Consider the following 20,284-nt stretch of genomic DNA (forward strand, 5'->3'; position numbering starts at 1 on the left):
TATTAAAAATATAATCATGAAGGAAAGTGGATGGAATTAGAGCTTATTGTGTTAAGCAAAAATAGCCATATTCAAAAATTCAAATGTCAGATTTTTTTCTTGTATCTTTCACACACACACACACATATATGCATGTATACACACGTGTATATATATATATGCATGTATATATACATGAATACACATATATGCATATCTAAATATATGCATATATATATAAATATATATTCCACACACAAAAAGGATGATATCTGAAATTAAAATGTATACATTTTGAAAACAGGAAAGAGAAAGGAGATTATTAGAGAGGGTCATGTGAGGACAGATTTGATAAACACAACTAAACAAAAACTATTTCTGTTTATGTATGAATATGTGACACTGTAATGGTTTGTATATGCTTGAACTAGGGAATGGCACTATTAGGAGGTGGGACCTTGTGGAGTAGGTGTGTCACTGTGGGTGTGGGCTTTAATACCCTAGTCCTAGTTGCCTGGAAGTGAGTATTCTGCTAGCAGCCTTCAGATGAAGATGTAGAACTCTCAGCTTCTCCTGTACCATGTCTGCCTGAATGCTGTTATGCTCCTGCCTTGATGATAATGGACTGAACCTCTGAACCTGTAAGCCCAGACCCAATTAATTGTTGTCCTTCATAAGACTTGCCTTGATCATGGTAAGTCACTAAGACAGAACTTAATACCAGGGACTGGTGTATTGCTCTGATAGGCCTGACCATGCCTTTGTTTGGAAGAGTGTGGATTTAGGGACTTTGGATTTGGAAAGCAGTGGAATACTTTAAGTGGGGCTTAATGACCCATCCTAGTAGGAATATGGAAGTCTTTTTTGTTGTGAGTGATTTGAATTGTGCAGACCTGAGCCAAGAGGTTTCAGTGGAAAAAGAACTACATTATGTAGCCTAGAGACTGATTTTGTGGTATTTTGGTGAAGAATGTGGCTGCTCTTTTGCCCTTGTCTGAAGAGTCTACCTAGGCTAAGATGAGACTCAGATTAACTGCATTGACAAAGGAAGTCTCTGAAACACCCTTCATAGACTTTGTTCTTGGGTTAAGTCTCACAAAGAGCATTTTAAACAAGTGTTGCAAGCTGAGAAAGGAAAAATATAAAATATATGGTACAAGTAATTAAAGGGGTACCAGGAAGTGAAATGGAGCTGAATCCTGTGTTCAAGGGGATAACAACTTAAGGGAGTGGTACTTTGGGGCAAGATCCTACCCAGCTAAGTTTAGATCCAGGCATGGTGATATACATCTTTAATCCCAGGAGATAAAGTCAAGTAGATCTCTGAGTTCAAGGCCAGCCTGAGACAGAGCAAGTTCTAGGTGAAGAAAAGCTCAAATCCAGGCATGGTGGTACATACATTTAATCCCAGGAGACAGGCATGCAACTCTCTGAGTTCAAAGTCCATCTACAGAACAAGATCCAGGATAGCCAAGCTTAGGCAATGAAGGAGTTAGAAAAGAGGAATCTAGTGATAATGTAATAGCACAAGGGAGGTTGTGTTCCAGCCCCAGGGAGCAGCAGAACTCATCAGCTTTGACCAGTGGCTCTGGCTTTAGAGTCCAGATTAGAAGGGACTACTGAAACAATTGATGCTGGTCAACTGGAACTAAGAAATTAGTGGTGATTAAGAAGAGACCAGCATCCCTGAGGTGAAATCTTCTGAGAAGTGTTTTCTGAGTGTACAAAGAAGCTGTGTTCCAGAGATAGCCAAGGTTGTACCTTGTGCTGCAGCTGTACTTTTTAATGTGTAAGAGTCACCCAGGTGGTACTGGTTTTGAAGGCATGAAGGGGTCATAAAGAGCAGCTGATGCTTGGCACTGTGAGAAGCCAGGAAGGCCATTGGTAAAGGCACAATTGACTGCCCAGTCCTGAAGGAGGTATACAAAGGATTTGAATTTGGGCACTATGAAGAGAGCCTATGAGAGGTTATTGGTGAAGTCTAGTTGCAATGGAAGACCCCAGGGTATTGGAGATGCCAGTACCATGGGATGATCACCAAAAACAGCAGCAACAGTGGAGTGGATCAACCTGAGCTTAGAGTGCTACAGAGGGCAGAGCTGGAGAAACCCAGAAGACCATGTATGGATTCCAGATATCGAAACAAGAAGCTGTAACATGGAAGGTGCCTTGGAGACCTCAAGATGTTTGAGATGCCAGAGTCGTGGGCTATATGCTGAGAAAAGCTGCTAAGAGGGAGTGGAAACAGCCCAGGGGAAAGAAGTTTGTTGCAGTCAACAAAGGTGAGAAGGAGTTGGAGATCTGAAGACCGCTTTGACATCAGACATGGAGATGTAGAGTTTGGAGTTTGCCCAGCTGGTTTCCTGTCTTGCTTTGGGGATTACAGTTAAGTAATTGAATGCATCTCAAAAGAGACTTTGAACTTTGGACTTTTAACACTGTTGAGACTGCTATAGACTATGGGGACTCTGGAAGTTGGACTAAATGTATTTTGCATTATGCTGTGTTTAGATATGGACCTCATAGACTCATAAGTTTGAACAAACCTATGGAGGCCAGGGAGTAGAATGTGATGGCTTGTATATGCATGGGCCAGGGGGCACTATTAGGAGGTGTGGCCTTGTTGGAATAGGTGTGTCACTATGGGTGTGGGCTTTAATACCCTAGTCTTAGTTGCCTGGAAGTGAGTATTCTGCTAGCAGCCTTCAGATGGAGATGTAGAACTCTCAGCTTCTCCTGCACCATGCCTGCCTGAATGCTGTCATGCTCCTGCCTTGATGATAATGGACTGAATCTCTGAACCTGTAGGCCAGCCACAATTAAATATTGTCCTTTATATGAGTTGCCTTGGTCATAGTGTCTGTTTACAGCAGTAAAACCCTAACCCTAAGACAGACACCAAAGAATATTTGTAGTAGAGCTATACAGTAATGGCCTTACTGAGAACTAAAAGTAAAATAAAAAAAAAAATCTCAAAGACAGCTAGTAGAACCAAAAATAGTGCAAAATAAAATGAAAGGAAGATATAAGAACATATGACCAACACATACCATTTCACTAGTCAGCAAATCGAAAGTTGACTTTAAACCATGGTGTGCTGGTTAACTTTTCTCCACTTGACACAGACTCGAGGGAACCTCAACTGGGGACAGATTAAGAAGTGATCAAATAAAGCAGCACATGAAATCAATAATATAATTGAAGAAGCAACCAACTTTATCAAGCAGAGCATTGTGATATCCAGCGTCTTCGTGGGAGGCTTTTTGCTAGGCCTGGCATCTTAAGGACTTGAAGGCTCTATGGTAGTGGATCCAACAGTGAGAGGAAGACTGCGGCAGCAGAGTTATCTCTTAAGAGCACATGCTGCCAGAGTCTCCAAAGTAAGGAACAGCCAGCTAGACAATTGCAAATGCAGCAGCTTAGCATTTTACCGCCTGAAGCTTACCAAGCTAATATCTCCTGTAAGACAACCTATGTGGTGTGTAAACAATAGTATTCTTGAGCAATCATGGATTTTGCAAATTTTTTAAATTTACATTTGTTTAGAAACTAGCCTGTGATTATCATCACTGAATATAGTGGAGACAGAAAAAGCTGTTACGTGTACTGTCCAGTGAAATATTACCCTATCTTCTTTTCAAAGTTCTTTGTGTTTTACTGTCTAGTGCTAATAATTAAAAATTGTCTTATAACTTCAATATTATGGCTGACTTTTTTAAAGATGTGTTTGCAATAAACTGAAGAATTGTTTTACCCTTTAAAAAAATTAGATTAGCTTATGGACATGTTTGTGAAGCAGTTTCTTGACTAATGAGTTATGTGGAAATGGGTGGTGCTACACCTGAAAAGGTGGCTCAATATTGCATAAGAAAGCAAAGCAAGCCAGTGGGCTAGAACTATTCTGAGAGCTCTGTGTTAGTTCTTGTTTCCAGATTTCTTCTATGATGGACTATGAACTGTAAGCTGAAGTATATCCTTTTGGATATGGGATATGGTATTTATCACAGTAACTGAAACCAAACTAGAACATATGGAAAGCTTCATATTGTGTGGAAGATGTATTGAATAGCAGCAGTATTGAGATTAGCAAGAGGGTCTTGGAATGTAGGTTCTCATTAGATGACACAATGCTGAAGATTATAAAGTTATTCATGTGAGAAATAGTCCCAGAACACGATATAGGGAATTAGAGAAGTTATTGAAGACAGGGGAGGAGGGAAGACAGTAGAGAGAGATAGAGTGAGTAGGACACGCCAGGAGGCACCAGTGGCCCAAGCTACTCAAGACCTCTGGGACTTTGGAAGGACACATGTGCATTCGAGGGGAAGAGAGGAAGAACAGGTACTCACCCTCCCTCTCCCTGCTTGAGTGCTCTGCCTAAAAGCTTTGGCTCTCCTTTTTAAACCAACCCTCTTGTCAGAGAAAGTCATCAGGAACAGGGTTTATCAGTGCACACTCTCTGAGATCATCTTCCTGTGTTGGGAGGAAGACAGAGAGGAAGCAGAGTGCAGTGTGGAGATACTAGAAATTACCTGCTGTAATTCATTTGTTATTTATAGATGGGCTAAGTAGCAGTTCAGAGATGGGGACAACCACTTGAGAAGAAGAAACAAGGAAGCATGGTGTCTTTATATTTGCATAACTGCAATTTTACATTTATTTAACACATAAGAAAAATCTCCATTTTTAAAAATATGGCAGACAATAAAGTATTCTACTGGGATAAAGTGAGAGTTTACGAATGTCAGAGAAGACACAAACTTGTTTCATGAAAAGAGATATACTAAGGCCGACGGCAGTAAGTACATTTGGAGGCTGGAATCATTATCACTTGGAACAGGGGCTTTGATTGGCATCTTGGGATTCAGCTCACAAATGGGTTTACATCACAAATGGAGGATGATGAAGAATAGGAGACTGTGGGTGACAGTGCTCAGCAGCAAGAACCACTAGAGCATGCTGGGCGGCAGCAGGTGGTCTGGCAGCAGGTGGGGCGGCAGCAGCTGGAGATGCAGCACTGGGGCCTGCAGCAACTGGAAACACAGCAGCTGGGGCGGCAGCAGGAAGGCCTGCAGCAACTAGAAATGCAACAGGTGGGACGGCAGCAGCTGGATCCACAACAGCTAGAACTACCACAGCATGGACGGCAGCAGCTAGAGATGCAGCAAGAGGGCCTGCAGCAGCTGGACACACAGCAGCTAGGGCGGCAGCAGGAAGGCCTGCAGCAGCTAGAAATGCAGCAGCTGGGGCGACAGCAGCTGGACACACAGCAGCTAGGGCGGCAGCAAGAAGGTCTGCAGCAGCTAGAAATGCAGCAGCTGGGGCGACAGCAGCTAGGGCGGCAGCAGGTGGGCTGGCAGCACACAGACTGGCAGCACTGGGGTCTGCAGCAGCTGGACACACAGCAGCTGGGCCTGCAGCAGCTGGACACACAGCAGCTGGGCCTGCAGCAGCTGGACACACAGCAGCTGGGGCGGCAGCAGGTGGTCCTACAGCAGGTGGTCTGGCAGCAGCTAGGCTGGCAGCAGCCTTGGCCACAGCCCTCCTCAGAGCAGACAGAGCCACAACAGGAGCTGACCATGGTGTTAGAGGTGGAGGTTCTTGGTAGGTTTACAAGAAGGTGGGTTGGAAGGTTTGGAAGTGGGAGTCTCCCTGCCCACATCCCCTTTTATACCCTGCTGAGGGGCTGCTGTCCCCACATGCAGCATTCCTTCCTTGTTATTGTTTGTGTTAATAAACAGGTAGTTATCAAATTAGGCAAGTTTCATTTCCTGGCTAAATTGATGGAAAACACAGTTTCTCTTCCTGTGTTAAGAGTCACCATCAGCTCTTGATGAACCATCTTCTAAGTGTCTTTCTTGCCCTAATTTCTTCTGTCACATGACCCTGTGTGTCTAGTCACTATATGATTCAGTCTCATGGTGGATGGCTCTACTGTCTGCCCTGAGATAATCATGATTACTAAGGACCTAAAATTGTTTCTAGTAATGTTGGTGGATAAAGATTCATTATTCCAACCACAGTGGATCAGGTGGGTACTAAGGATTTGAATACCAAGACCATAAACATGAACAAAGAAAGGTTTTCCTCCTCTGACTCCTACATTTTCTGTACCAATTTCCAAGTGGGAAACTGAAAAGGGAAGTGTTGATGTTTATCCACCCCCATTTTTTTGTCAGAAAAATATTTATTAGTCACTTATGGGACCTGTCTTTCCCGTGGGTCACAGACCTCAAGTGTCTCACAAAGTTCAGGTTTCTCAGCTCTGGCCGGTGGGATATTTCTCTCCATTTTGTCAAACTCTCCTTCTGGGTTAACAGAAGCTATACAATCATATGCTGATTTTTCTAAGATTTACTTTTTAACATTTGATAACCATGTGGTACTATTACTTAGGCTAATTTAAACCAAATGTTCTGTTTCTTCTGCGTTTCTGAGCTTGAGGCTCTCTTGTTTCATGTTTCAAATGATGGATTAGACTCATTTCTTAATGTGCACATTGCACATATATACACATGTGTCAGTTTTGTGATTATCTATCATAATACTTAGATGAAACATGTTTGATTTACATGTGATATATATGCATATGTCATAAATATTATATATATCATAAATTTATGCATATATATGCATAAATAAAATAAAGATAGTTTTCTATTGCAGGACACAGTAAATGCTTAAAGGGCACAAACCACCTTCCAATTAGCTGGCTGAATTATGTTTCAAAAATGAGGAGTGCTTCAGTCCCTCTGCTATCCTCTCTTGGTCAAGAGAAGACAGACAGGGAGTAACAGTGTGATAACAGCAATAAATTAAGAAACTTCGTGGTTAGGCCCATTTAATGGTCAGGACCTTTGCAATATTTTTATGACATTAATATGCTCAGTCAACACTTAGTCTACAGGCTTTTTCTGATAGTCTCATATTTGTAGAGCTTGAAAAGATGAAGGATTTAAATAAGTAAGTGTCCTAGATAAGAGTTTCCTCTGGATTGCTACAGTAACAAGGACACCTCTGCTTCCACGTGACCATGCATAGGAAGATTTCTTAGTTACTAGTGGATTTATAGAACCCAGTCCCAACTGGTACATCTGGAACATAACTCCTGACCTAAGGCTGGGGGATCTTGCTGAAGAGAGAGTAGAAACATTGTTACAGCCAGAGCATGGTGGAGTTTGCTGTGAGATTGATTGTGACTCTTAGGAATGTCAGAAGCTCCACCCATAGAGTCTCACCAACATGGCTGAACATGAGTTGAACAAGTACAACAGCAACAGACATATCAACATGGATAGGCTAAAGCTCATGATGTCTCAACCCTACACAAAGCAGTACAAGGAACTTAGGAATGATCAGATTGGGAGAATTTGACTATATATTTCAGAGTATTACAAACTGTCAAATACTTTAAAATAGTCTGATTATCAGCAATTTTTAGAATTCTACAAGTGATCCTAGTGAACCCTTAGAGTTGAAAGTCTGTTACTAAACTCCCTGAGCTCTATCTAACATTCGGTTGTGGGTCTCTGCATGTCTTTCAGTCAGCTGCTGGATAGATCCTCTGAGAGGACGGTTATGTTAAGTTCTATCTGCAAGTATAATACAGTATCATTAATAGTGTCAGGGATTGGTTTTTGCCCATGGGATGAAGTTAGACCAGTCATTGGTTGGCCATTATGAATTTTGGAAAGGACTGAGGGACACGTAGGGGATAGGGATTCCAGAAGAAGAGTAACAAAGTAAACTAACCTGGATCCTTGGGGGAAATCCTAGAAACTGAACCACCAAAACAAAGAGCATACTTGGGCTGGACCTAGGCACCCTGTATATAGGTGGCAAATATACAACTTGGTCGTCATGCAAGTCCCCCAACAACTGGATCTGGGGCTGTGTCCCTAACTCTGTTGCCTGCCTGAGGATTCTGTTCCCCTAACTGGACTGTCCTGTCTGGTCTCAGTGGGAGAAGTTATGCCTAGTCCTGTAGTTACTGGAAACACCAGAGTAGAATGGTACCCAGGAGAATCTCCTCCTCCCTACAGCGAAGCACGGTCTGAGAGGAGGGGGGCTGAAATTGGAATGAAAAGTGAATAAATAAATTAATTAATGGGGAAAAAAGAAAGTAGCCCATCAAACAGCCCATATCATCTGCATCTGTGCCACTTGTAATATTCAACAGTTACTTTGAGTACAATGAAGTAATGCGAAGTCTCTTCATGAACATAGGAAGACCTCGTAGCCACCAGGAGAGACCCACACTAATGAGAGTGGGTCAATGTGGAGCCAGATGACTGGGTTTGCTGTAAAAGAAGAAACCACTAAACAGAAGAGATAGAACTATATAAATTTTTGCTGAAATTTACCTGAATAAAACAAAATTAATAACTAGCATCAGGGCTAGATACACAAATTAGGTGGCTGGTATCTGGGCTATCTCTATTCTTTTATACAAAGCTCAGTTTCCTAGACTTGGAAAATGGGACTTACAGGGTCATATAACTTATATAAAGCTCACAGGGTATACAAACCATTCAAAAAGGCATGCCCGGTACTCAGCAGCAGATGGCTAACACAAAACAAACTCAGAGGCATTTTTGAAGATTCCTTGTCTAAATAATTTGTGTAGGTGGTATTTTCATTTTGATTTCTTTCTTTATTTTTCCCCTTATAGGCCTTTTGCATGCATATTATGGTTTCTACTCTTATGGAATTTTTATGTCTGTGAGTGTGTCTATCTGTCTATCTATCTATGTATCTTGTGCTTGTTCTATGGATATTTTTCTCCTTTTTTGATACCATTCTATTCCACATTTTTTTTTATTTTATCTTATTTTTTGTATTAATTTGTTAGATTCCCGCTTGTATTTTAATAAAGGAGAAAGAAAGAAAGGGTGTAAGTTTGGATGGGTGGAGTGTTGGGGAAGATTTGGAAGGAACTGGGGAAGGAAAACCATAATCAGAATATATTATATGAAAAATACCTATTTTCAGTTAAAACAAAATTTCTCCTCCTGGTTTTGTTTTTAGTGACTTAATACTCTTTGAATGTTTCAGTGCCGCCCTGTTAATCTGATTACCTAAGAGCTTGTCTGTTAAAGTTTGAACATGACATACAATATCTTGCAGCTCAAGACATTTATTTGCTTGCTTTCAATATTCCTTCCCTGACAGCTTAGATATAACATAGTTTTAAAAATGCTAACAGCAGAATAGAAAACAAACACAAAACAAAATGTCTTTACACCCAAAAATGCTTAGTTCCTGATCTCTCTCTCTCTCTCTCTTTCTCTCTCTCTCTCTCTCTCTCTCTCTCTCTCTCTCTCTCTCTCTCTCCCTCTCTCTCTCTTTCTCCCTCTCTCTCTCCCTATCCCCCTCCCCTCTCTCTTCTCCTCTTCTTCCCTTTCTTCCCCTCCCCCTCTCCTCTCTCTGTCTCTTTCCATCCCTCCATCTCCTTTCTTTCTTTCTTTCTTTCTTTCTTTCTTTCTTCCTTCCTTCCTTCCTTCCTTCCTTCCCTTCTCCTCTTCTTTCTCTTAAATTTTAGGTTTGCTTTACAAACACCCAAGGAGCATTTCATTTTAAGAAAATCAATGTAATTGTAGATGGTATTTGGTGATGTATTTGAAGGCGAAGACTTGGGCCTTTTATTGCTGGAACTGATTTACTGTTTTCTTTCTTATTGAATTAATTGTAGGAGGCATCATACACAACCTCTAATTGGCCTGTAGAGGAGTGGTAACAGTAACAGAACAGTACAACATAAGAAGATTTGAATATGTAGATCTATGGAATGTAATAGCAGATCCAGAAATAACCCACACCTTCTGAGTTTTAATAAATTTGCTATGAACAGATTTGGGGGGAATGTCAGAAGCCATCTAGGAGAGGCTTTGGCAAACAACTGAGTTTTCTGGAGAAAGCTCACTGTTTTGCATGGCTGGGAGATGGATGTGCTGTAGAGGCGAAGTCCACAGAGACGTCATGCCAGGATTGCTTTTTGTTGTTGATATGCTTTTTCTGCCACTAGCTTAATGATTTTCTGGGTATTTACATACTGTGTTGGACAGATCTATTGCAGAATCATTATGCAGATGTACTTCCATGTAGTAATGCTGTGTAGACAAATTGATGATTTCATAATTCCTGATAATACTTTCTTAGAACTCCTAAATTGATACAAGTAATTTCAAACCCCTTGTAGAATAAAAGCTGCAAATAGAGCTCTGTAAAACTTCATGTGTCAGACAAATTGCACTAGGAAAAGAAAACAGGCTTAGAATAAATCTAGGAAAACATTCCCTCTAGATTAGGAATGAGGCCATTATCTGGTATTTAATGGTCATAAAGTGGGGATGGGTTATTTATTGTAAATGTGAAAATAGAAAATAAATGGTGGACTAGTTTATCTACACAAGATTTCAAAATACTAAGACACAAGGCAGATGATTTGCCTCTTGACAAAACTGTGCTAAGTTATGACATAAAAATTATTACTTTAAATTACAGTGAACTTATGAAGCCAGAAAACAGATAATGAATGTTTAGTCAGTTACTAGTCTTAATGTAAAGAGATGTAAACAATTTTGCTATAACACTTTAAACCTTATTGATCTATGACATGAACTATTGCCTTACATTTACTATGAACTTACTGGATGTAAAAATCATTTAAAAACCATGCAATCAATTATCCTGAGAAAATATAAAAACTAAGAACAACAATAAAATGGTGGTGCAGTCTTTTTCTGCTTCATCCACTCTGTGTGTGTGTGTGTGTGCGTGTGTGTGTGTGCATGTGCATGTGCGTGTGCATGTGCCTGACTTGCTTTGCTTTGCTTTGCTCTCTGGCTTACTGAGAGTTAATGAACACTGAGCCTCTTGGCTCAAAGAGAAAAGAGACTTTCTATCAGCAGGAGTTAAATGCCAGAAGCTATCATCCTTTGGCTCTAGAATAGCAAGAGTGACATTTCTAGAAGCCATCAGCTTTTGGGTCCCCAATGCAACAGAGACTTAAAGGTCAGAGGGGATCAGCTTTTGACCTTCCTCCAATGCTCTGTCTCAGATCAGTACCTGACCCTGTCCTGGCAGGCCTTCTAGCACTGAGGGTCACTTTTGCAACTTGTGTTAGGAAAACAGGAAATTCACATGTAGACTACTGAAATTAATCCTTGCTCTTCCCCCCAGACAAGTCCTCACTCCAAATGCTTAAAACATTGAACTCAAAGGTTGGAAAGTAGAAACAACAAAAGAAAAAAATATAAAAACAAAATTTCAAAATGATGGGTCTCATCAAAAAATAAATTACAGAATTCAGAGATAGACTGGAAAAAGAAAAATTTTTAGCATCTATTCATTGCCCAGAAAAATCAATATTCAGAAGAGATATTAAAACTCAAATATTAAAGAATTGAAAAATAATATATTCAGTAAATAGGAACTATGTTCAGGAGACTTAGAGTTCAGTGAAGCAAAAATCAAGACTTGATCCTGAGCCCATGAAACTCTCCATAATATATTAGACTTCTGCAGGAGGGAAAGGGCACTGGTGTTGGGAACATGGGTGTTAGGGTGCTTGTCCTTGGCAACAAGGGAGTTGAGACAACTAGCTTATCAGGAAAGTAATAAGGAAGCATTGAGATGACCGTACGGAGTGACATAAGTCAGCAGGACTAGTGTGAGCAGAACACCTCCAGTAGCACTGGGCTTCACACCATTGAAGACTCAGGGAAAACTGTGGTCACTTGACTGAGTAATGGCTTCTGATCATCCAACCCCCTCACTGTGAGAACTCTGGGCTAAGAGTCTTCAATCTCCTACCTACTGCTGCCTCTTTAACCAGAGAAAGTTCTTAGCACACAGGACCATGCCTTTGTTCTATGAAAGCATCTTTCTGAGTAGGAGGAGCTGTGCCACAGGGGCAGTGTTGGCACACCCAAGTTCATGTGCTGTCTTTGTACTTAGAAATCAGCTCAGAACTTGATAGATGAGGAAAATAATCTGAGAGGACAAATAACGAGACATGATATATAGTTGTGTACCTGCAAAATTCAGATTTATTTAATATATAAGAGAATGTCTATTTTTAGGAATATGGTAAAGAACAAATTTGTCCATGGGAATAAGGTCAAACTTTACAGATTTAGGAGAAAATTTAAACTTGTGGTTATTTTAGAGACAGATAATAAACAGACAGGTAGGTGTAGGGACAGTATATTTGGAGGCCAAAATCATTATGAGTTGGAATAGAGTCTTTGACTGGCATCTTGGGGTACAGCTCCCAAATGGTCTACATTAGGAATGGTGGGATGATGAACAACAGGAGACTGTGGGTGATGGTGCTCAGCAGCAAGAACCACTAGAGCATGCTGGGCGGCAGCAGGTGGTCTGGCAGCAGGTGGGGCGGCAGCAGCTGGAGATGCAGCACTGAGGCCTGCAGCAGCTAGAAATGCAGCAGCTGGGGCGACAGCAGCTGGACACACAGCAGCTAGGGCGGCAGCAGGAAGGCCTGCAACAGCTAGAAATGCAACAGGTGGGGCGGCAGCAGCTAGGGCGGCAGCAGGTGGGCTGGCAGCAGGTGGGGCGGCAGCAGCTGGAGATGCAGCACTGAGGCCTGCAGCAACTGGACACACAGCAGCTGGGGCGGCAGCAGGAAGGCCTGCAGCAGCTAGAAATGCAACAGGTGGGACGGCAGCAGCTGGTTCCACAACAGCTAGAACTACCACAGCAGGGGCGGCAGCAGCTAGAAATGCAGCAGCTGGGGCGACAGCAGCTAGGGCGGCAGCAGGTGGGCTGGCAGCACACAGACTGGCAGCACTGGGGTCTGCAGCAGCTGGACACACAGCAGCTGGGCCTGCAGCAGCTGGACACACAGCAGCTGGGCCTGCAGCAGCTGGACACACAGCAGCTGGGGCGGCAGCAGCTGGACACACAGCAGCTGGGCCTGCAGCAGCTGGACACACAGCAGCTGGGGCGGCAGCAAGTGGTCCTACAGCAGGTGGTCTGGCAGCAGCTAGGCTGGCAGCAGCCTTGGCCACAGCCCTCCTCAGAGCAGACTGAGCCACAACAGGAGCTGACCATGGTGTTAGAGGTGGAGGTTCTTGGTAGGTTTACAAGAAGGTGGGTTGAAAGGTTTGGAAGTGGGAGTCTCCCTGCCCACATCCCCTTTTATACCCTGTTGAGGGGCTGCTGTCCTCGCATGCAGCATTCTTTCCTTGTTATTGTTTGTGTTAATAAATACGTGGTTATCAAATTAGGGTTTTTTTTTCTTGCTAAATTATGAAGGTAATTGGGGAGCCCAGTTTCTTTTCCTGGTAGTAAGAATCATCATCAGCTCTAGCTGAACCATCCCCAACATGTCTTTCTTGCTTTAGTTTCTTCCAAACAATTGTCCCATGACATCATATTTCTAGTCGCTCTATAATTCAGCCTCATAGTAGATGGCTCTGCTGTCTATCCTAAGATAATCATTGGTATTACAGGTCCATAATTGTTTCTGCTGACCCAGAAGAATAAAACTTTACTATACTGATGGCTCATTCATAATGGGTCAGACTGGCACAGAATGCTTGACCACAGAAACACCAATGGTATGAGAATAGGAATCCTCTTAAGCTGTACCTCCTACCCCGTGTGGACCATGGTTCACTTTCTAGATTATTGTTCAATGAGAAATACAGAACAATTTTAGGTAGAAAACTAAACGAAATGATCATTTTTCTTTCAGAAACAAAACCATAACACTCAGTTTCATCGCCTCTTAGGAGAAGGAAATGGGCCACAGCTCAGCTCAGCCTCAAACCTAGGCACCTTACTTCTACCATGTGAGATTTTTTTTTCCCTGTCTTTGCTACCCTAGCCGTCTTACCTTGATAGCAACTCCAGATACAAGCTCTTTCTTTTCTAAGTTGTAACTTCAGTTAGATGATCGATTTCGTGACTCATGTTCTGTTTGGCTCTGGATCTCCTAGGTCTGTGGAGGTCCTCACCCCTGTCTCCCTGTCTCTACTCAAGTAGGTGGACTAGACTTCACCCTTCGGGCATCCTATGAAAAAAATGGAAAAAAGAATGAGTAATTTGAAAAAGCAAACATCTATTTGAAAGGCTATCAGCTGTTATTTATCTGTAGTCAGGACACATTAATGATTTAAGGTGTGCAAAACTCCCACCCAAGTGTCCAGGTGATTAGGCCTTCTAAAAATGAGGAAAGCTACCAGCACATTATTCATGGTCTGTTGTTACGGAAGCAGGCAGAGACTTGCTGTAGCTATGTGGTGACATCATTAAAAGCCTTAATTAAGACCATTTGATGACCAAGCATATTGCATAAATTTTTATCATACTCGCTTAGCAAACATTTGATCTGTTTGTGTTTTCTTTGGCTTTAGTTGTAAAGTAGATAGTATGTATAATTTAAACAATGATGCATGTAGGAGAGTTGTTGTTGTTGTTTTGATTCACTGTTATTAGAAGGACCACAAATGAAATAAAGGTACTGGATGAAGACTGTATTTATTGATTTTAAAAAAAAAAAGTTTTATTTCTGTTTAAGAAGATTAAGTAAGCCCTTTCCTTGTAGGTAAAATGACCACGGATTTTCATTGGAAATTAATGTATACAGACTCACAAACCTTCCACCAGCACAAGTCCTTAGTGGCTCAAAGTTGAGCCCCTCCAGGGTTGGGGAATATACAAGTCACTGTATCTGGCTCTTTTGTAGAAGGCATTTCATTTATTTGCTGTGTACTTGAACTTGGTGTCCATAGTTAATGGGCCTCCTTAGATTATCCCAATGGGCAGTGAAATCTGGGATCCTCACCACTGAATTGCCCATATAACATGTATCTGTGCTTATTTTAGTTGTGGACAGAAAACAAAACAAAAATATGTTTCCATAGCAGTAATTTAACTAATAGTACATTTTGTGTATGTGTGTGTGTGTGTGTGTGTGTGTGTGTGTGTGTGTGATTTAGAACCCCTGCATTTTGAACACAGTAGACTGAAATACCAAGCATCCTTCTGAATATTTTACATCCCTCTAGAACTCACAGGACTTAAACAACATTAATGACATGGAACAATAGAAAATCAAGCTTTGACTGCCAGGGACGGGGAATCACTATTATTAATTCACAATTACGTTTATATTACTCCTGTATCTCTTCTGTTTGGTAGTTTGTTCTTTTAAAACAAGTCTAGTCAGAAGACTCTATTCCATGTTGGTCTATTTTCATCAGTGGGGGTCTGTTGTATTTGATATGAGTCTTGCCTAGTATAATGAAGAGACAGCATTATTTCACTATGTAGTAATGGTTGAATATTACAGAGGATATAAATGCAGGCCATGTGGGCAGTTTAGTGGGGGAATTGCAAGTCTAAGGGTTCACTGGATTCTCCTGTGAACTTCTAAAAGTTGCTTGTACTCAGGCTAATTAACCGGATATTATTCAGGGCATGAGACTGAATTTGGCAGATTATAATACTCTGTGGCTGTCTCCCATGCAGCCAAACATAAGAAGCACAGGTTAGAGACTATGGTTATCTGTGTACTAGCCCACAATGAGAATATTACTCTGCCTACTTAAGTGAAGAAAAGGTGCTCATTTTTTTTTATTTTGTGATGTGTCTTTGAGCCCAGTACCTTGTGTGGTGCTAGGCAAGCCTTGTTCCAAAGCCCAAAAGACATTTATTATTATTATTATTATTATTATTATTATTATTATTATTATCTTATGTTTTGAAGTTATAATGCAATTATATCATTTTTTCTTTGTGTATGTATGTTTAGTATATATATAAATCCTTGAATAAATAAATTTCAGCCAGTATATGTATGTTTTTCAAGAATGACAATATGTTATTGGATAGCCAGTTGATGTGTTCTTCCATGGGAAAGATGATTCTCCCACTTAGATCATTCCTATGTTCACTGCACTGCTCTGTGTAAGGGAGACATCATGGGCTTTCCCCCATCCATGTTCATACTCTATTGCTGTTGTCTTTGTTCAACTCATGTTTAGGTAGCAATGTTGGTGAGACTCCATGGGTGGAGCTTCTGACATTCCTAGGAGTCACAATCTCATAGCTAACTCCCTAGCTATAACAATCTTTCTACTTCCTCTTTAACAATGATTCCCCCAGCCTTAAGTACAGGAGTTATATTCTACATGTACCAGTTGGGACTGGGTTCTATAACTCCACTAGTAACTAAGAAATCTTCCTATGTGTGGTCATGTGGAAGCAGAGGTGTCCTTGTTACTGCAGTAATCCTGGGGAAACTCTTACCCAGGCCATACACTTATTTAAATCCTTCATCTTTTCAAGCTCCACAAATATGAGACTATGAGAAAAAGCCTGTAGACTAAGTATTGGCTGAGCATATGAATGTCATAAAAATATTGCAAAGGTCCTGGCCACTAAATAGTTCTAATTAAATAACTTAATAGTATTATTACACTGTTACTCCCTGTCTGTCTGTTTCTTGACCAACAGAAGATAGCAGAGGGACTGAAGCATTGCTCATTTTTGAAACATAATTCATCTAGCTAATTGGATGATTGCTCATGCCCTTTAAGCATTTGTCCTACAATAGATACTTATAAATATTCTATTTACATCTTATATATGCATAACAATCAAACATTTGCATATGTAAATATTTAAGAATGTATTTAAATATGTGAATATTTGATATGAATGTATATATCACATATGTATTACACATATATCACATATGTAAGTTTGTATAATATATAATCACAAAACCTACCCATGTGTATATATATATATATATATATATATATATATATACCCATGTGTATATATATATACACATTTATATAAGTATATACATGTATAAAAGGAGTATTCAGAAGAGAATCTAGTCCATCACTAGAAACATGAAACAGGAGAGTTTCCAGCTCAGATTCATCAGAAAAAGGACGTTTGGGCTTAAATTACCTTAAGTGGCAGTGCTACCTGATTATCAGATGTTGTTGCAAGGTCAATCTTGGAAAAGTTAGGGTTTGACTTCATATGCTCTATTAAGACAGTAGACAAAAATGGAGAGAAATAATTCCATTGACCATAGCAGAGAAACCTGAATTTTGTGAGACACTTGAGGTCCGTGACCCACAGGAAAAATAGGCCCCATAAATGACTATTAAAGGTTTTCTGACAAAAGGAGGTTGTGGATAAACATTGACATTTCCCCATTCAGTTTCCCACTTGGAAATTGGTACAGCAAATGTAGGAGTCAGAGAAGGAAAACCTTTCTTTGTTCCTGTTTATGGTCTTGGTATTCAAATCCTTAGTACCCACTGTGGATAAGTTGTTGGAATAATGAATCTTTATCCACCAACATTACTAGAAACAATTTTAGGTCCTTAGTAATCATGATTATCTCAGGGCAGACAGTAGAGCCGTCCACCATGAGACTGAATCATATAGTGACTAGATACACAGGGTCGTTTGATAGTTGGAAGAAATTAAGGCAAAAAGGACACTTAAGAGACAGTTCATCATGAGCTGATGGTGACTCTTAACACAGGAAAAGAAATTGTGTTTTCCATCAATTTAGCCAGGAAATGAAACGTGCCTAATTTGATAACCACTTGTTTATTAACACAAACAATAACAAGGAAGGAATGCTGCATGTGAGGACAGCAGCCCCTCAGCAGGGTATAAAAGGGGATGTGGGCAGGGAGACTCCCACTTCCAAACCTTCTACCCACCTTCTTGTAAACCTACCAAGAACCTCCACCTCTAACACCATGGTCAGCTCCTGTTGTGGCTCTGTCTGCTCTGAGGAGGGCTGTGGCCAAAGCTGCTGCCAGCCCAGCTGCTGCCAAACCACCTGCTGTCAGACCACCTGCTGCCGCCCCAGCTGCTGTGTGTCCAGCTGCTGCAGGCCTTCTTGCTGCATTTCTAGCTGCTGTAGGCCTTCCTGCTGTCGCCCAAGCTGCTGTGTGTCCAGCTGCTGCAGGCCCTCTTGCTGCACCTCTAGCTGCTGTCGCCCCATCTGTTGCATTTCTAGCTGCTGCAGGCCCAGCTGCTGTCGCCCAAGCTGCTGTGTGTCCAGCTGCTGCAGGCCTTCTTGCTGCACTTCTAGCTGCTGCCGCCCCACCTGTTGTATTTCTAGCTGCTGCAGGCCCAGCTGCTGCCGCCCAAGCTGCTGTGTGTCCAGCTGCTACAGACCCCAGTGCTGCCAGTCTGTGTGTTGTCAGCCCACCTGCTGCCGCCCCAGCTGCTGCCGCCCCTGCTGTGGTAGTTCTAGCTGCTGTGGATCTAGCTGCTGCCGTCCTACCTGTTGCATTTCCAGCTGCTGCCGGCCCAGCTGCTGTGTGTCCAGCTGCTGCCGCCCTACCTGTTGCCAGACCACCTGCTGCAGGACCACCTGTTGCCGCCCAGCATGCTCTAGTGGTTCTTGCTGCTGAGCACCATCACTCATAGTCTTCTGCTCTTCATCACCCAGCATTCCTGATGTAGACCATGTATGAATGCAAGCCCACGAGGCCAGTCAAGCCTCTCTCTTAATATGTTGATTTTTAACCTTCTAACTATATTGTCCCTGTGTCTTTGTCAATGAACACAAGATGGATTTTTTTTGTGAAATCTGTAAACATTCCTCATCCCTATACTTTGTTTCCTTACCCGTTTTCAAAAACAGATTCTTCCCCCATCTTAAATAAATCATAGTTTTACAAGCATACAACAATACATATGTCTCATGCCTTCTACTTATTTTGCTCATCTCTAACAATGCTAAGAGCACTGCAGATGACTTCAGATGTGTCTGCTCTGTTCCCTCATCTTCTTACATAGGAAGATCTCATATGGCAAGCACACATTTCTCCCAGACCACCTCTAGTGGAAGAGTGTTCTATAGGAAGGATTGTGAAGCCACCTAGCACAGATCTCAAGCAGTGAAATAGAGCTGTGGCCACCTGCTCTCCCACACTTCCTCCCAAGAAGAAGGGTGTCCCCGTGACTGTCCTGAGTCTGTGGGTGTCATGGGAACCACTTGTCTCCTATGCTGTTCTGCTCATTGTGTTCCCCAATGAGGTTCCTCTTTGCCTGGTATGATCTTTCATGTTTAAATACCCAAGTAACTTCTTCAGATCCACCACCACTCTCCACCGTGTCTGACACAGCCTCGAGGCTGAAACAACTCAAGAACCCCTTCTCCCCATCTGTGTGTCACCCAACACCCATACCGAGACAACACAATGGCTGTACAGTGTCAAGGCTTACTAATCTCAGGATTGCTACCTACTGCTTTGATCTATCCCATGAACCCGTAGTCCAATATTTGTACAGTTGTATTACACTAGCCGTCTTCAGTCTTTTTGTTGATTTAAAAAAAAAAAGCCAGAATGTTTTCACTTAGTATTTAATAATGTAGCAGTATAGTGGGTTTCGTTATGACATTTTCCTGTGTATAGAAAGTGATCTTATCTCAGGTATGCTGGCTTACTCTCCTTGACAGTCATCCCCTCTCTGCCCTCCTGATGACTCTAATCCTTTTCCAGATCAGTTCTCCTACTTTTTTCACTCCTTTGGGGGTAAATTTCACATATATGAGACAACATCCCATGATTCTCATCCTGAGGCTCATTTATTTTGCATAACAAGGTGTTATTTCTGCAAGATAGGATTTCATCTTTCCTGCTGGGTGAATAATTCTCCATTGTGTACATCTACTTATATACACTGGGCTTATTTTAGGACTTGACCCTAGTAAGTAGCTCCCCATAAACACTGGTGCGCTGGCATCTCAAGTGTATTGTTGCTTTCAGTGCCCATCTGAGCACACCCAGGAGAAGCATAGCCAGATCACCTGAGGGTTCCACTAGGTTTTGAGAAAACTGAACTGATTTCCATTGGGATCAGTTTACACTCACACTGGCAGTGTATAAGGGTCCCACTCCTTTGCATCCATCCTACCACTTTTTTCTGTCTACACAATGATAGATATTATGACTATGGTATAGTGGAATTTCAGTATAGTATGATTTACATTCCCCTGATGGTTTAAAATATTCAGCCATCTTCTATGTTTTTAGTGGTTCTCTATGATTTTTCTCTTTGAAAGTATCAGTTTGTATAATTTACACATTGTTGGTTGGATCTTTTGGTGTTTACTTTTTTTGGTCTTGGGGCTGGAGTGATGGCTCAATGGTAAAGAGCAGAGGCTGTTCTTCCAGATGACCTGGGTTTGACTCATATCCACATGGCAGATCACAACTGTCTATAACTGCAGGAGACCCAATACCCTCATATATACATATATATATATATATGTGTATATATA

General features: G+C 41.5%; 3 protein-coding genes across 13 annotated transcripts; 1 reads left to right on the top strand and 2 right to left on the bottom strand.

Annotated features, from left to right (window-relative positions):
- Nucleotides 1–4,912: 4,912 nt before the first annotated feature.
- Nucleotides 4,913–5,560, bottom strand: LOC116078360 (keratin-associated protein 4-3-like). 4 transcript variants are annotated; one of them, XM_031353557.1, is made up of 3 exons: nucleotides 5,424–5,560; nucleotides 5,244–5,363; nucleotides 4,913–5,198 (listed from the first exon to the last, which is right to left on the bottom strand). In XM_031353557.1, exons 1-3 carry the CDS (start codon nucleotides 5,558–5,560, stop codon nucleotides 4,913–4,915), a joined length of 543 nt encoding a protein of 180 aa, XP_031209417.1. The 4 variants fall into 4 exon arrangements, with proteins under 4 accessions (XP_031209417.1, XP_031209418.1, XP_031209416.1 ...); XM_031353558.1 differs by having other exon boundaries at nucleotides 4,913–5,003; nucleotides 5,169–5,363; XM_031353556.1 differs by having other exon boundaries at nucleotides 4,913–5,363.
- A 6,755-nt stretch (nucleotides 5,561–12,315) lies between these two features.
- LOC116078358 (keratin-associated protein 4-4-like) lies at nucleotides 12,316–13,053 on the bottom strand. Of its 7 annotated transcripts, none has more exons than XM_031353552.1 (3): nucleotides 12,902–13,053; nucleotides 12,746–12,826; nucleotides 12,316–12,655 (listed from the first exon to the last, which is right to left on the bottom strand). In XM_031353552.1, the coding sequence occupies exons 1-3, from the start codon at nucleotides 13,051–13,053 to the stop codon at nucleotides 12,316–12,318; spliced, it is 573 nt and encodes a 190-aa protein (XP_031209412.1). The 7 variants fall into 7 exon arrangements, with proteins under 7 accessions (XP_031209412.1, XP_031209411.1, XP_031209410.1 ...); XM_031353551.1 differs by having other exon boundaries at nucleotides 12,316–12,490; nucleotides 12,581–12,826; nucleotides 12,872–13,053; XM_031353550.1 differs by having other exon boundaries at nucleotides 12,316–12,796; nucleotides 12,932–13,053.
- A 4,691-nt stretch (nucleotides 13,054–17,744) lies between these two features.
- On the top strand, nucleotides 17,745–18,407 carry LOC116078359 (keratin-associated protein 4-2-like). Of its 2 annotated transcripts, XM_031353554.1 has the most exons (3): nucleotides 17,745–17,956; nucleotides 18,122–18,306; nucleotides 18,382–18,407. In XM_031353554.1, the coding sequence occupies exons 1-3, from the start codon at nucleotides 17,745–17,747 to the stop codon at nucleotides 18,405–18,407; spliced, it is 423 nt and encodes a 140-aa protein (XP_031209414.1). The 2 variants fall into 2 exon arrangements, with proteins under 2 accessions (XP_031209414.1, XP_031209413.1); XM_031353553.1 differs by having other exon boundaries at nucleotides 17,745–17,988; nucleotides 18,079–18,407.
- The last annotated feature ends 1,877 nt before the right edge of the window (nucleotides 18,408–20,284 follow it).

The sequence above is a fragment of the Mastomys coucha genome, unplaced genomic scaffold, assembly GCF_008632895.1.
Source record: "Mastomys coucha isolate ucsf_1 unplaced genomic scaffold, UCSF_Mcou_1 pScaffold5, whole genome shotgun sequence".
Classification (NCBI taxonomy): Eukaryota; Metazoa; Chordata; class Mammalia; order Rodentia; family Muridae; genus Mastomys; species Mastomys coucha.

What these genes read in the sequence shown, in the direction of transcription:
- LOC116078360 (XM_031353555.1), bottom strand. Translation starts at nt 5,560, where the DNA reads ATGGTCAGCTCCTGTTGTGGCTCTGTCTGCTCTGAGGAGGGCTGTGGC.
- LOC116078359 (XM_031353553.1), top strand. Translation starts at nt 17,745, where the DNA reads ATGGTCAGCTCCTGTTGTGGCTCTGTCTGCTCTGAGGAGGGCTGTGGC. An exon ending in CACCTCTAGCTGCTGTCGCC is followed by an intron (nt 17,989 to 18,078) that starts CCATCTGTTGCA and finishes CTTGCTGCACTT; the next exon opens with CTAGCTGCTGCCGCCCCACC.
- LOC116078358 (XM_031353546.1), bottom strand. Translation starts at nt 13,053, where the DNA reads ATGGTCAGCTCCTGTTGTGGCTCAGTCTGCTCTGAGGAGGGCTGTGGC. An exon ending in TGCCGCCCCAGCTGCTGTGT is followed by an intron (nt 12,827 to 12,871) that starts GTCCAGCTGCTG and finishes CAGCTGCTGCAG; the next exon opens with GCCCAGCTGCTGTGTGTCCA.